The sequence below is a fragment of the Anguilla rostrata genome, chromosome 7 (genome assembly GCF_018555375.3).
Source record: "Anguilla rostrata isolate EN2019 chromosome 7, ASM1855537v3, whole genome shotgun sequence".
In the NCBI taxonomy this organism is placed as follows: domain Eukaryota; kingdom Metazoa; phylum Chordata; class Actinopteri; order Anguilliformes; family Anguillidae; genus Anguilla; species Anguilla rostrata.
In genome coordinates, this window is record NC_057939.1 from 24,232,658 (window position 1) to 24,249,216 (window position 16,559).

At 44.1% G+C, this 16,559-nt stretch overlaps 1 protein-coding gene across 1 annotated transcript in view; it reads right to left on the reverse strand.

Annotated features, from left to right (window-relative positions):
- The window catches only part of arap2 (ArfGAP with RhoGAP domain, ankyrin repeat and PH domain 2), a 132,271-nt gene that overhangs the window by 41,973 nt on the left and 73,739 nt on the right, over positions 1 to 16,559 (reverse strand). Inside the window, exons 15-17 of the mRNA XM_064343836.1 lie at positions 15,607 to 15,732; positions 3,750 to 3,894; positions 1,433 to 1,535 (exon numbers count right to left, since the gene is read on the reverse strand). Coding sequence (XP_064199906.1) covers positions 1,433 to 1,535; positions 3,750 to 3,894; positions 15,607 to 15,732 — 374 coding nt within the window. The remainder of the gene's footprint in view (positions 1 to 1,432; positions 1,536 to 3,749; positions 3,895 to 15,606; positions 15,733 to 16,559) is intronic.

A 16,559-nucleotide genomic window follows, 5' to 3' on the forward strand; every position in this document is an offset into this window, starting at 1 on the left:
AACATGTTTTGTGCTCATGCTATTCTGGCAAAACTACACTGCAGTTCACAAGATTACCACCACGGAGTGGGCAAAAGGCTTTTGAACTCGCACAAATAAACGCATCAGCCCTCAGGGTGAAGTTCTCCGAGCGCGCTCTCCTGCGTGGAGATACTTCACAATTTCACTATCTTTTAAAATTGAAACACGTAGGTGTTTCGGTCCTCATAAGACAGCGGGACTAATATTCCCACTCTTCGCACAATCTATCAAACCGCTTGCTTTGTCTAGGATTAATAGATAGGTTGCGAGAGATAAAAAAAGAAAGAAATGGAGGACACATTTTGTGAGGCATGCCATTACAAGGACCTGTCACTTTGCGGGGGAAGAGATAGTTGGACTACTATGTCTTCCTGATGGTGTGACTGGCTGTTAACGTGACTGAGGGGCTCTGCACTCCAGAGTCCGCCTGAGACAACAAAGAATGCCGAAGATGAATCCATACCACCGCCTAATGACACACATATGCTCACACACAGATTCATCCACACACACACAGACACCCACAACCGCACGCACACATATGCTCATGCACACACATACGGGCAGACTGGGATTGAGGCAGACACACTCAAGTGCACAAACATACACACAAACACGCGCACGCACACACACCCACACACACACAATCACACAGATACAGACAGACTGGCACACATAAACGCAAACACATGCGCACGCACACAAACTGACAGACATACACATGCACACACAGGCATGAGCACACACACACTCACACTCATGCATATACGCACAGAAACACTGATGAACACACAGCCGCACCACAGCTAACATAACCATTGCGAACTGGCCTCCTGGTTTGCACAGAAAACAATACTTTATTCACAAAATAGGAAAGGAACAAAAATACACCAAGCACAGGAAAATGGGGAAAAAAACTTATCCAGAGGAACTCCTAATATGGAAACTTCTCCAGAGGAACTCCTGATATGGGAACTTCTCTTGAGGAACTCCTTCTGTTGGAAATTATTTAGAATAGCTCCTGATATAGGAACTTATAAAGAGGGATGCCTTGTATTGGAACTCCTCCAGGGGAACTCCTGACATGCAAAATTCTCCAGAGAAGCTCCCGATATAGGAAATTCTCCAGAGGACCTCCTGATATAGGAAATTCTCCAGAGGAACTCCTGATATAGGAAATTCTCCAGAGAAGCTCCTGATATAGGAAATTCTCCAGAGGACCTCCTTGCATGGGTCTCATGCAGATGTATCCAATTCCTTGGAAAAAGACACAGGCCCCCATATGGCACCCACGGCAACTGACACAGCACAGACAGGCACCAAAACACTGTCATTCGCAGACAGACTCAGAGACAGACACATGCGTACACACGCACACACACACACACACACAGAGCTGAGGCTGTCTCACCTTGGCGATTGCGTGTGCCCAGTCTCTGTGAGCCTCCTGTGTTTCTGTCCCAAACAGGAAGTTGCGCTCCGACAGAAGATAAGTCTCAAAGGTAAAGACAGCCCTGAGAAAAACATGAGCAAGAGCTGCTAAGGCAATAGTTAAGCACAGCAACAGACTGCCACAGGAGGGATTCCCTATAAAACCACCCAAATAAAACATTCAATAAAACATTTTTTCTCCTTTTACTCAAACTGAAGTGTGTAAAAAAGATGGCAGGGTTACTGTGTAAGTGGCTCCTGCAGGGCTCTGGGGATCTGCGATTTTGAGTGGAAGAGTCCTGAGCTTGTAACCACACACACACACACACACACTCCCACACACACACACACACACACACAGGCACACTCCCACACATACACACACACACACACACAGGCACACTCCCACACATGCGCATACACACACACACACACACACACACCACATATGCACTCCCAAACACGCGCGCGCACACGCACACATGGGCGCACACACACACCTACACATACACACGCACTCGCCTACACACACGCGTGCGCACGCACACACACACACACATGCTCAGGCACACACACAAAGACACACACACGCTCAGGCACACACACAAAAATCACACACATACATATACACACTCACACAGACGTGCACAGAAACAAACTGACAGACACTGACACACGGTGACCCACCCACACACACACACACACACACACACCTGTTACACACAGTTTGGTGGCCCTCCAGTGACCCCTTCTGGTTACATGGCTCCCCGTAGTCTGCCGGATCAAGCTGCAAACATTGCACCTGCCTCTGAGCTGAACTCACAGACCGTGCAGTGAAAAGATTTCACCACGGTAACCGTTTAAAACCCTGCTCTTTCCCCAAACAGACAGCGGGGGTGGCAGCAAACACACACAGACTAGCCATCCCAGACGGGTGGAAAATAAGGGGTTAAACTAAAAGATCAGAGTATACACGTACGCCTGCAGAGTAAATAAGAGCTACTGGGTCCCATCACTGTAATGTATGATTTCTCCTCAGATATTCCCAAACAAACTCGCTCTCGGAAGGTGAACCTGAGAACACATTTGCTGGTAGCCTAGTAGAAGAAAATAGCTTTTGTTTCTAAGGATTGTTTATTCGTATGCCATATGTGGTGTTCGTACATGAGTGATGTTGATGCGATATGAGTAATGCACCCCTGATTGAAATTTACATTTCCTGTCATTATACTTCATCAGATGTCAGTCAGCAATCCTTAAGGTTCTCCTGTTAAGAGTAAAATGGAGAACACGCAAATAAAAGAAACGACAAACTATCAGCCAGATGCGGCAAGCAAAACAATGTGTATTTTCATATGCATGTAATGGAGCTAAGATAAAAGTAGATATGATCTCATTGTTAGTACAATACTAAAGAACAGAGCTTTCCAATCTTATCTAAAAAGGGTCGGTGTGGGTGCAGGTTTTTGTTTTATTCCAACACTAAGAAACCTGATTCTACAATGTCTTTATTGAAAACTAGGATTACTTAATCAGCTGAATCAGGTGTCGTAGTGCTGGGCTACAGCAAATACCTGCACCCACACCGGCCCTTTTTGGATAAGATCACACACCCCCGCAGTAGAATGACGATGCTTCCCTGAACAGATACGTCGTTCGAAATCTGCGTGCAATCTAAGGCACACACATCATTGGTTAACGCACTGTCGGCCGCGGGTGCGTTGCAGTTAATGCGTCATTGCGACGTTACATAAATGCATCAAACGAAGATTGCGCAGCTCGCTCCAGATTACTCACTCCAACGTGTCATGCGGTACATCAGGTGAGTTTAAAGTAGGCCGCTGAACTAGGTACAGCCACAGTGAGCATTTAAAGTAGGTTCTGCTTACTGTATAATCTGCATTATTGTGCGGCTGTGTCTTGTCATTGTTTCAACATCGGTACAACGTTACACCAAAACTTAAGGTAGCTGTGTTATGTGAATTTTTACAGTAGAGCGCATATTTAGTTCAATTTGTACCCACTCCAACATATGAGACACAGTTTCCCCGAGGCAACACTGACACAACATAATGCCATAGATAAAATATGTTGTGTGTTTACATTGGAGAATATCTAGTTCCATTCATAACATTACATTACAATCATTTGTTCTTATCAAGAATGAGCAGTAGTGGGTAACATCAGAGTTACGCTCAGGAATGCAGCCATTACACGTTACCATTCCACATTACTGCAAGATGGCCGTGTCGCTGCAGCTTTTTTTACGAACAGGCATCACGTCAGAGGGAACGTACCCGCTTCCGGTCATGGTCTCCTCTCTGTTCACGGCCATGGAGACCACCTCGCTGACGTCCACCCTGCCCATGGCTGCAGCCGTCTTCTCGCTCTCGTAGTAGCTCAGGAAACCTCCCTCTAAAGTGCACCACACCCTCGACATCTCTGAAACGCAGCCAAATTCAAAAATCAGATTTGAATCCCAGCGAACCCAAATTCAAATCCAAAATTAGAATTCATATTCCAGTGAATACAAATTCAAAATCAAATTCAAATCCAAATTCATATCCTAACGAATCCAAATTCAAATCCAAAATCAAATTCATATCCCAGCAAATCCATTTTCAAAATCAGATTCAAATCCTTGCTGAAGAAATCTCTACTGCTATGACAAACCTAATTTAACTAGGAATAAAATGTAATCAAATCATGAATTCATCTTCTGAAATTCATTTAGTGTATTTTACTAAAATATATGTCACAACACCAATATCAGCAGACCCTGACCCAAACCCCCACAAAAGCAAACACAGGGTGACAGCGGCAAGGTAAAACTCTCAGTGCAACCTAGAATAAAACACCCAGGAGGACTCTAACTCAGTAGGGGGAGCCCATCCTCTTCCGTCTCAGGATTGGAGTTAATAGCCGTCAATCACTCAAATCAGTTTAAACTGTCTCTAACAGGTCAGAAAACAACATAAAGTACCTGAGAAGGATGCCAAAAAAGATCATTAAAAAAGCGTGTAGCGAAATAAAAAACAAATTTACATTTAAGAGAAATGTGCCGCACTTAGTGCATCTCAGTTTACAGCACACATAAGTATCACACACCACACACCTGCAATCACTGACACATCCGCACGCAGAGAACCCAAAAGTAACAACGAGGTTATTTACCGTCAATATTTATTTCTTTATTTCCTTCGCAAAACAATTACCCAAAGCAAAGCCAGCGTCACTCCAGGTATCACTTAAACGTGAAAAAAAGGCTGCAAATTGTAAATAGGCATCACTCAAAAGTGATTTAACTGCACGCGATTGCCGCTGAACAAAAGAGCAGAGTTAAAAAGTAAGAGTTGAAAACTCTTATTACTTTATTATCACAATTCACCCAACTAAATATACCATAAAATTTTTAATACGATTTAAAGAAAAGGTTACAGGAAAAGTACGCGGGAAATTGCCTTGGCTTCATAATTTACACACTTAACGGGCATGAAGTTCATGAAAATTTGTGCCATTTTCACATTTCAGACTCAAGGCACCATCTGCTTTTCAGCTCAGTCACAGACACCAAAGATCACCTTCTGTCTTTCATCAACACAGAGTCTATTCTTCTCATGAATATGCAAATAGTTTATCCCTAAAAAAACTGAGTTAGTAGCATCTTAAAGAAACAGAACAAGTGAGTTTTTATACTTGTATTTAATTATTAATTTTTTATTTTTGTATTTTAACAAGCAGAGATGCGATGTGCATCATGTCTCTTCCCAGCAGGGTTTAAGAGGGAAGAACATCCCTGCCTATTCCCTTCAGTACAGTATGGGGGGCAGAACAGCTTGTGCATTTCCAACACACGGTCCTAGAATGATTTCCATTCCAAATTTCCATTAATAAGTAATGATATGGCCTGTGCTCATGACGGCAGCGAGCGCTAGCAGTGGCGAGCTGACGGACAGGGTGTCACGCGCTCTTTTGACAGATTCTAGTATTAATTGTGCCATTCGGTGGATGGCAGACATGCTGTATGACATATGTTCTCCACTGCAGAGCCCCCATCACCGCCCACCCTTCCCACGTCCCCCCTTGCTAGAGGGTATCAATCGGGCTGCAGCACAGTGCGGTGGTGAAAGTGCCGTGCTTGTATGCAAATCAGATTCCGGCAGATATGTAGGATTCAGGTTAGATTCCTATATATTTATGCAAGATTCCAGGTCCGATTCCCATATGGATTTGTAAGATTCTAGATCAGATTCCTATAGATTAATATAAAATTCCAGGTCAGATTCCAATGTGGATCTGTAAGATTCCAGGTAAAATTCCCACATGGACGTGTGTAAGATTCCAGGTCAGGTTACCACATGGAATGATGTAAAATTCCATGTTAGACTCCCATATGGAGCTGTGTAAGATTCCAGGTCAGATTTACAAATGCAACATTCGTAGTCATGACAAATCGCATGTATAAAAACATAGAGATGCCTTCTCCAAACATGCTATCATCCCAAAACATTGCTGTACATATTTATCTATTATATGTATAGACACAAATACAGATATCTAGTTTAACACACACTTTTAACACACACACACACACACACACTTTTTTCCCCTTGCTGTAAATGGTTCACAGTGTATGAGGTTTCACAATGAACGGGGAAAATCTCTACAAAGTGAATTAATGACGCACACTACTTGGGGCTTGAACTCCCAGCGAATTGAAAAAGAAATCTCTGAATACCATAATTGGCCCTCTGTGCTGGAGCACCTACAGGGCAAATCACATGCGTGTCTCTTTAGCACAGGTGCTCCACAGAATACAAACGGGGAAATATGGCTTAGATAGCATATCACCCCATTCCTTTTATTAACCAGAAGAGGCATAACACAAAGCTCTCTCTCTCCTCCTTCTGTCTCTTTCTATTTATCTCTCAGTCGTTATCTTTCTCTCTCACCGTCTCTCTCTCTCTCTCTCTCTCTCCTCTGTCTTGTGGATTCTCATCAGTGGATAAAATCCTCTTTGTGAAATATACCTGTAATAATGTATGGTAAATGCATGGTAAATGGCCTTTTATGTGACATTGTTGTGGATATTAGTGTAGGAGGAGGGAAACATGACCTCACAATTCATCCACTCTAATTCCTCAACACGATCAGCATTCAAGCTGAGTATTTAAAAAAAATAATTGCCCAGAAAACACACTTTTAGAATATTAAGGCTGCTGCTCATGTTTGATTTCCTGAACTAAAGTATTAAAACTCATCATCACACAACAGCATCAGTTTGACTATTCATTTTAAATAGCTCAACAAAGTTTTGATGCATAAATAGATTTACTACCTGCTCAACAGGTTCACCCAGAAGCGTCTGGTATAAACACTTTTTTAAAATACTTCATTTTCATTTACATATTTTATCAAAACAACTGACTGTGATCTTGGCAAATTAGTCACAGGTTTAGTCATTCAGTTGTTTTATACCTAGCAATTTGTGTATTCCTGATTCTGTAAAATGAGGATATTCTTAATTTATTTTTTAATTAAATATTTCCTGGCGCTGCACATTTCTGTCACTTTGTTAGCACAACATTGAAGGTGTGGTTTTTTAATGAACAAATTAAAAAAAACCCTGTTTAGCTGAATTCTTGAATTTTTACATTCCTCTTGCTTATTGAATGTCACAATGACACAGAGCAAGACTTCTGCTTTTCTCAGAGCTCTGACATACTTTATTCAACTGTGTCTCTTTAGCTAATTGTTTTCCAGCAGGGAAACAAGGCTAAGATTCAAAAGGGGGTGATGGTACCAATCTCCAGTATCACCACCCCTCCGCTCCCCCCCCCCCCAAAATCCCTGTGGTTCACTGCCAGCAGATGAAAATTCCTTAAACAGCGCCCCCTGTTGCCAGTCCTCATCTGTTACATCAAATAACCAGGTAAAGACTAAAGACTCAACTCTTCAGATTGTACAATGGCTCTCCTGCCTCCACTTTAGACAGCCTTTTTTTTCTCTTTCTTTCTCTGGATATCCATTTTTATAGTGTTATAAATATGGCTATGTAAAAAAAAGACTTTATCTGTCTAGCCATACCTCATTTTGTTACAATACAAATTGTTTGTTAGGATAATGTTACACTTATTTATTACAAGTGGGTCTCAGTGCCTTCTGGGTGATACTGAACTTTTGTATTCCTGTGGGTAGCACTGATGTTCTCCACTACTGCACCTCACTTTGGATAAGCACATTTGCTAAGTGATTGTAGTAATGTAATGTTAAAAATAAAAAAGCAAATCTTGAGGGGTGGGGGGTGGGGTTATCAAAAGCCTGACAAATCAAGGAAAGCAAATCAAGCTCAAGAATGAAGCACATGGTGTCTGGTGTTTTAGCACTGAGCTAAAACAAGCCTGCACCCACAAAGGCCCTTCACCGGACACCCCCGCACCAAAATGCACAATTAAATAAAAGTCAAGTATTTAAGTATTTTTAGCCTGTGGACCACAGACACATAATGGGTCGTAATTTCAACAGATTTACAGTATGTGAAATAATATCTAATGCTTAATACTTATTGTAATTAACATAAGTAATCACAATAAGACTGTTCATGAACACCAATGCTATGCCACAAGCAGCTTAAAAAAAAAAAAAAAAAAAAACACAACAAAAAAACAAACCCCAAGAAAATAATTACAATATTAAATCACCCTCCAGCATCTTGAACACTAAGAGAGTAAATGCAGAGGATTAATGGGGATTTTTGTTTATTTCAATGCATTCGAGTAACAGAGACATATGGCGCGTCGCTCCCTTCGAATTGTGTGTGTTCTTACTTGTGGCTCCTTTAACAGCATAACATCCGAGCCTCAGGGCAGAAACATAATCAGCGAATAACCTGGGTCACACAGGCACGCTCCTCTGGACTAACACAGTGGGCTTGCCGTTCCTCTTATCCGCAATCCTCATTTATCACAGCTTTCCTATCGGCCCCAGATATCTATGGTGGAGTGAGCTAACAGCATGTGGAATGAAGTCGAATTGCAGGCATGCAAGAATTACTATTCAAAGAAGTCTGAAATGAATTGGCCAAGAGTTAATGAATGAAAGAGTGAATGCATGAATGAATGAATTAACAAACAAATAAGGGAACTAACTAAACAAATGAATGACCAAAGGAATGAACGAATGAACAAATGCGCAAATGCAAGTAAAAATTATCTTGCTCCCCCACAGCCATTATTGTACAACAAACAAGCAAGATGTCATTTGAGGCGAGAAGGGTGGTTGTTCCAGGTATAAATGCGCGTGTGTGTGCATGCCTGTGTGTGCGTATTTGTATGTGTGTGTGTGTGTGTGTGTGTGTGTGTGCATGTACGTGTGTGCATATGTATATGTGTGTTTGTGCATAAGTGTTTGTAAGTGTGCGTGTGTGTGCATGCCTGTGTGTGTGCGTGTGTGCGTGTGTGCGTGTGTGCGTGTGTGCGTGTGCGCGCGTATTTTTGTGTGTCCATGTTTGTATGTGTGCATGTGAATGACAGCAAAGCCTTGAGCAGTCCTACAGGAGATGCACTGTGCTCCACAGTAGGGCTCCTGGGCCCTACAGATCCTACAAAGATGGCCCCTACAGCCCTCAGAAATGAGCACTCACAGAGAAGGACCAATCAACCAATCAGGAAGCACAGGAGCATATCAGCTGCTTCAGCCAGGTGGAGAAGGTCTAGATTTATATTAGCCGGAGTTTATTAGCCTATTACTTATATATAGGGCCACCAATTTGTCTCCATTATGTGACCTGCAGAAATTTAAACTTGTATTTCAAAGGTTATTCTCCAGGGGTCTCCACAGGCACAGTAAAGTGACTAATTGTACAATTCAGTTTCTAATTGAGACATTTATAAAAACAATTAGTTAATCTAATATGGGGAGAGTGAGGAAGGAAAGTGAACGTGGATGGAGGTTTAAATGCTATGAAAAGCATGTCTTTGAGCCAGTGGTCCTCACTGCTGGTCCTGGAGAGCCCCCAGAGCCCCTGCTGGCTTCCGTTGTTACTCATCATTTGAGTGGCACGGCAACTGACCAGTTAAAGCAGTTGATTGCACAGTTAACTCAGGTCACCTGGTTTCTTGGGTCTGAACTGGTAGCTGATCTTAAAGGAAAAATGAAAACCAGCCGATTCTGTGGCTCTCCAGGACCAGGATTGAGTATCACTCCAGTAAAAGGAAAAAAAGAAACAACCACACAAAGCCAAAGTGTCCAATCCTATCTGAAAAGGGCTGGTGTGGGTGCAGGTTTTAGTTTTCACCCTACTTCTACATTCTACTTAAAGTCTTGACTGAAGACCATGATTAGTTAATTAGCTGAATCATTCATTATTATTATAATTAAAAAAAAAAAAAAAACATTTTGTGCAAGTTAAACGTTATATAACTGCTCTCATTTTTAACATGCATTTCTTACTGCTTCTAACAAAAAAGCATGTCCTTGTAAACTTACAAATACTGCAGCATGTCCATGGTAGAAAGTAATCCAAATGAATTTAACATGTGAGTGTTGCTTGTAAACATCGCTGTCAATCATCGTCTGTGCTTAAGTAGTGGGAATTACTTAATCAACTTTTTTCCTTTTTTATTGAGATGGTGAAAATGAGCTAATTGCTTGAGAATCGACTTGGCAAAGGGGCTGTTGCAACCTCTAGCTGGTGCAGGACTGAAGTATCACGCTAGAAAAAAAAGGGGATACAAACTGGTGGCTCTACTTATATAAACATATATATAAATATATATATACTGTATAGTCTCTTTTTTACTTATTTACTCCTGGAGTCAGTGACTGGATGCTTAATGAGCTTTGTTTACACCAGTGTTTGCTTTCCTCCCAAAGCTTTTCTTCTTTTCTTCTCCCTGATAATAATCTCCCCAGGATGCTGTAAAGCCCTGAGTTCACTTCCTTTAAAAATGTGACAAGCGTCGTCGTCTACTGAGATCGCTCCAAAATAAAGAGAATAAAGAGGTAACACTTTTCTCCCCCCCTCCGGAGCTCCTCCGCTTGTTTTTATGCTCTGTGGCTGCAGCGCTATTGCCGTTGCCACTTCTGTGATGTGTTCGATATATATAAGTGCCACGGCAGGGCCGTAGGGTGTGTGGAAATGAGTACAAATATAAACACGCTTTCACACATTACATTTCATTATGGGCTTGGCGCATTGGCGATTATGTATGTATGTAAGTATTATGTGCTATACATCATTATCGTATAACACTGAACAGGGATCGTGGCCAACTCTCAGTACTTGCAGGCAGATCCACAAAACAGCATATATGTATAGCTCCGGTGGTAATTCCACTTGGTCGTTAAATAGAGTCTGCAAATGCCTAAGCTGCATATTGAACGTGTAGCTACAAACACGAAACAGGAATCACGGGATTCAGAAAACACTGCCACTGGGACAATGTGGCACAGTGCCCCTTCCCTGCAGGGATAGATATGCATATTTTATTATTGAATTTTTTTTTTTTTCTTTCGCTGGGATATTAATATAAAAACAATCTTGTTTCCAGAGCGCTGCCAGTAAGTCGGTAAGTTTTTTTTTTTTTGTTGTTTTTTGATACATTATGTAGCTTATTCAATGTGCAGTTGAGACATTTGCTATGGCAGTTACAGTATAATTTCTGCTATACAGAGACACTGTCAATACAGCTGAAAAGCTTGACACAAGAGCAAATTAGCATGTAGCCCTGTTGAACACAATCGATTAAATTAAGAATTTATTTTTTTATAAAACACAAAGCTTTTATGGACAGCTTTTATCTGTAATTATGAATTCATTAGCAGAAAGCCTTGTCATTCAGTACTCTACTAAGTGCATGATGGACATTTTTTCCCTCAGTAGATGTGGCCCGCAGTAACAAATGGAGGCGCATAATTGGTTTAATTCAAGTGTTTGTTTATAGGGAAAGCCTTCTGATTGGTCGCAATGTGGTCAGGCCACCTTAAGGTAATCACATACATAATACCGGCCTAATTGCACCTTGTGCTGTGTGCACTAGGCGCCTCGAAACGCCGTCATCATTCAGACCAGCTTTTTTATTTGTGCCGGTGCTTGTTTTTTTTTTTTTTTTGCCAACCGATATTGCGTCCTTAAAAATAGAACCTTCCCTTCGTCATTTATTTCCCAGATGCAAACTCCACATGTTTTCGCAGAGCGTGCATCCAGCTTCGAAAAAGTAAAGCTCGGGATGAAATGCTGTAAAAGTACCACATTACCGAAGTGGATTAATGTTGATTTTCTCAGAGGTGGACACTTGCCTTCTCTTAAAGCCAGGCCGTGCGGCCTATATCACAGACTCAGCCGCCTCGTATGAATTATTAAATTCACTATATGTCTAAAGAGCATCAAACCATTAGAGCGAGCATTTTAAAGTAATCCGGGGGCACACTCTTAAAAATACCCCTCTCCAACAGAGCCGACATTTCCTCTTGATTTAGGAAGTTTAAATGCGTAGCTTAGGCCCTCTTGTAAATTTTTCAGCAGCCCGGCTACACTTAAAACACCATTAATGCGCCGTCTAAACTTGTAAGACTTTCATAATTGATGAAATAACAGAGTATTTATCAGCGCGAGCGTTACAATGCTTTTATGAGGCGGCGGCGGAAATGCCAGAGAGCCAGCTCGTCGAGAGGGAAGCAGCTCATCTGTGAAAAGGCAATTTGGGAGTTATTCGAAGCACGGCTTTCATGTGTCTCCGTAGGGGCGAAGGGGGGAGCGCGTTCAGGATGAGCGCTAAGCGCTCTGGGGGCGGAGCATCGCGCTTCGGGCGGACCGTCATTTTTTCTCCTGACGAGCTATTTAAGGTGGCCTCACAAATACAGGCGGAGACCGGGGCCAGGCATGCGAATGGCGTGTGGGGTGGGGAGAGGGTGGGGAGGGGGTTAAGGTTTAGCCAAATACAGTAAATGTAATGTAGGCTTGAGTGAGGGTTAGATGTGCTCTTGCTTCACACACTGTAAAATGGTTATATGAGTTCATATGAGTCCAGCAGAGACCGCATGGACATACTCAAGTCAGAGTTGATTCAACATGTAACATTTGACTATGCATAACATGACTGCTGTACACCGGTCTTCAGTATAATGCGGGCTGACTTTGAGTGTGTGTGCGTGCGCGTGTGTGTGTGTGTGTGTTTCATGAATACAACTGCAAACACAGCAGAATGTACTGTTCTGTTAGCATCCCTTAACTAATAGAGCTTTCAGCTTTTTGTTGTCACTGTTCATTTCTGGTGACCATGCTCCTGCACATCTGCGTACAGTACCTGCACATCTGGCACTCAGCACTTCAGCAAGGCGGCTGCTAAAACAAAACAAAACAAAACAAAAACAAAACAGTGACAGAGGTTTGGCGCGGTTCTGCCTGACTCATTGAGGTCTGGTTCAGTTTGATTCACTCGATCGTAATTTATTGCGGTTCACTTGTGTTCGGTGCGGTTCAGCGCAGTTTAATGTGGTTCAATGTAGCTCCGCACAGTTCAGTGCAGTTAAATGCGGTTTAGTGCAGCTCGGAGCACTTCCATGAGGCAGAGCACCCCATTGGGCAAAGCGTTTGTGGTCGGGTTGGACTCTGAGATTCTCACTTTTCTAGATTTGCTGCAGAGGCACTCTGTACTTCAGCGAGTTAAGAGGTAGGTGATAAAATAAGTGGATGTTCATGGTGTGTGTGTGTGTGTGTGTGTGTGTGTGTGGTGGAGGGGGGGGGGGGGGAGGGGGTGAACCTCCTGGGGTAAATCTCAACACCCCAGAGAGAACCAAAGGAGGTAGATACACCTGGAGGGTTAATTTCAGCTGCTGCATAGCCCCATGTACACCTCCCTCCCCTCCCTCTGCTTCCCCTGTCTCCCTGGGGTAACTTCCTGCTTGGCTCCATCTTCTTAATTACAGGAGAGACTCCAGATGTTGGATAGGAGGGTACTAGCAGGACTAGTGGGTACTATAGAGTTTGGGGTTGGTCTGAGACAACCCAGTCTCATCCCAGAAAAAAAAAAAAAAAACGGAGTCTAATTAAAAAGTTTGAAACATACTTAAGTTCAGACGCTCACACGTCCCTCCCCACGGCCTGCTTTTACCCCCACGGCCCTGCTTTACCTCCGTGTGATAAACAGCAGGGGCCCACGGTGCTAATATACTCTGCACCTGCACTTCCACACCTCTCTCTCTCTCCATGCTGTGGCATAGACTTTCCTGCCTGGATCCTCCCCCAGGACTACTGAAAGGGATTCAGTCAGAGTTGCTGTCCTTTTTTTGGGGCGGGAACCACTGGCTGCGCCCAGCAATACTGTATTTGCCTGTGGAGGAGGGGGGGCAGGGTCTGGTCGACGTCTGCAGCAGAGTGGCGGCTTTTAGGCTACAGGCGGCCAAGAGACTGCTGTATACTGCTGAGCTGAGCTGGGGGCCAGGAGCCTTCTTTTTCCTGAGGAAGGTGGGGGGTTTGGGCTGTGATTGGCAGCTTTTCAGAATGGACATTTCCAGGCTCCGCACAGAGGGGCTCCCTGGTTTTTACTGCAGCATGCTCAAGGCTTGGGGGCTGCTGAAGGTAGAGGGGCGGGAGGAAGCAGTCACAAGGGACTCTGTGCTCCAGGAGTGTCTGTTTTTTAATCCCCTCTTTCCTGAAGCGGCGTTACAGTCTGGACTGTCCCTCCACACCTTTGCTAGAGGTGGGGTAATAAGACTCATCCATCTTCTGGACATTCAGAACAGGCGCTGGAAAACTGCTGTGGAGTTGGCAAGGGATCTGGGTGTCCACTCTGTTAGGAGATGTGACAGGTTGCTGGGCGGCCTGGCCAGTTGTATTCATCCTCACGTGCGGGAGGTGGTGGAGGAGGCACTGGCTAGAGGTGGTTTGACTGGCTCAGAAGTTTTGTGTCCTGAACTTTGGATACAACCTTCAGTCCAGCCCACTCAAGGACCTTTCCTGGGGGGGAGGGCCTGGGGGGTGGTCTGTGTCCGGGAGGCGCCGAGGAAGCTGCTGTATCAGTGGTGTGTGAAAGTGACACACGCAGCTTCTCTCGCGTCTCTGCCTGCCTCGAAGTGGGCGGAAAGGTTCGCTGTTGCGGGCAATTTGAGTCCTGCATGGAGGACTCTGTACAAGCCTCCTTTGCAGAAGAGGTCAGGGGATCTGCAGTGGCGAATACTCCACAGGACAGTTTCCACAGGCCGTTTCCTGAACCGAGTTGATCCGGGTATCAGCCAGAATTGTATATTCTGTGGTCAGGAGGAGACTGTAGAACATTTATTTCTAGACTGTCCCAGACTGGTAGCACTGTTTCAGTTTTTAAAGAATTTACTGCACTCACTGGGGGTTGAATTTGGGGAATGTCTATTTATCTATAGTATGACTTACTCAAAGAATATGAGGGGGAAAATTCAGATGGTCAATTTTGTGTTGGGCCAGGCCAAATTGGCCATATGGGTGACCCGGAAGCACCAGCTAAGGGGAGCAGGCCCAACAGAGGTGTTAATGTGGGTGCGATTTCTGCTCCGAGCAAGGATACGGCTGGAGTTTGAGTATTATCTGCTGATGAATGATTTGCCTGTGTTCAAGGATAAGTGGTGTTTTCAGCAGGTCCTGTGTGCAGTAGTGGGCAATACACTAGAATTGAAGGTTTGAATAGGAGACACGGGGATAGTGGTGTTAGTTTTAAGTTTTTTCTGTGTGTGGGACTGGAGTTGGTTTCTTTTTTTTCTGTTTGGTTGGGGTTTTGTTTTGATTAAGACTGTGTGATTAATAATAAACGGGGTTTTAAAAGTCAAAAAAGTCTCTCTCTCATTCTCTCTATCTCTCTCATTCTCTCTCTCTCTCTCTCTCTCTCTCTCTCTCTCTCTCTCTCTCTCTCTCTCTCTCTCTCTCTCTCTCTCTCTCTCTCTCTCTCTCTCTCTCTCTCTCTCTCTCTCTCTCTCTCTCTCTCTCTCTCTCTCTCTCTCTCAGTCTTTCTCTCCTCCCGTTGTTGTTATTGCTCGGTTACGGTGCTGTTTTTTTTATTTGCGTCTGCCCCCTTTCGGTTGCATGGTCGTGTTTGTTATTCTTACCACTAGGTGATTTTTTAAACAATGCGCACGCATTGGTGTGAGCTTCTTCGGCCCCCGGTGTCTCGCCCTCACTGAACTCACCCTCTCGGCCCCGCCTCTCTATAGCTGACTTGGCGGAAGCGACGGACTTGTACAGGAACCCGTGCAGGAACACGGACGCGTCACGAGGGAACCTCTTCTCATACACAGGGTCCAGTTTGGGGAAGTCTGGAAAAAAACCAAACAAGTCAGAGGTTATAGCTGTGCGTGTGCGTGTGTGTGAGTGTGTTTGTGTGTGTAAGTGTGTGTGTGTGCATGTGTGTGCATGTGTGTGTGTGTGCTTGCGTGTTTGTGTGTGTGTATGTGTGTGTTTGTGTATGCATGTGTGTGTGCATGTTTGTGTGTGTGTGTGTGTGTTTGTGTGCACGTGTTTGTGTGTGTGTGTGTGTGTGCATGTGTGTATGTGTGTGTGCGTGAATGAATGAGTGTTTGTGTGTGTGTTTGTGTATGTGTGTACTTGAGTGAGTGTTTGTGTATGTGTGCATGTGTGCGTGCGTGTGTGTGTGCATGTGTGCATGTGTGTGTGTGTGTGAGTGTATGTATGTGTGTGTGCGTGAGTGTTTTGTGTGTGTGCGTGAGTGAATGAGTGTTTGTGTGTGTGTTTCTGTATGTGTGCGTGCGTGCGTGCGTACATGTGTGTATGTGTGTGTGTAGAGGGGAGGACAGGGTGGCCCACGAGGCCTTAATGCAGCATTGATTCCTGGTCCCTGAGAAAGCAGGCTCTCAATGGCATCTGTCAATGGGCTCTCTCAGGGTACGTTTTACTCAGACAGAGTACTTGCGACCTCACTTGAACTCAGCAGGGATGGTCCTAATCCGCTGGTCGCGCTTTTTTCCTTAATTTACGCTGCTCGTTTCGCGAGTTTGAGGAGAGCCGCCATTTCTGTGGCATCCCGCCAGCGGGGGGGGCTCTCTCACCTCGCGGTGCTCGAGAGCAATTAGCATCGACACAGAGACCGCTGGCAGCGTCAGAACCCTTATTGTGCTGTAGCTCA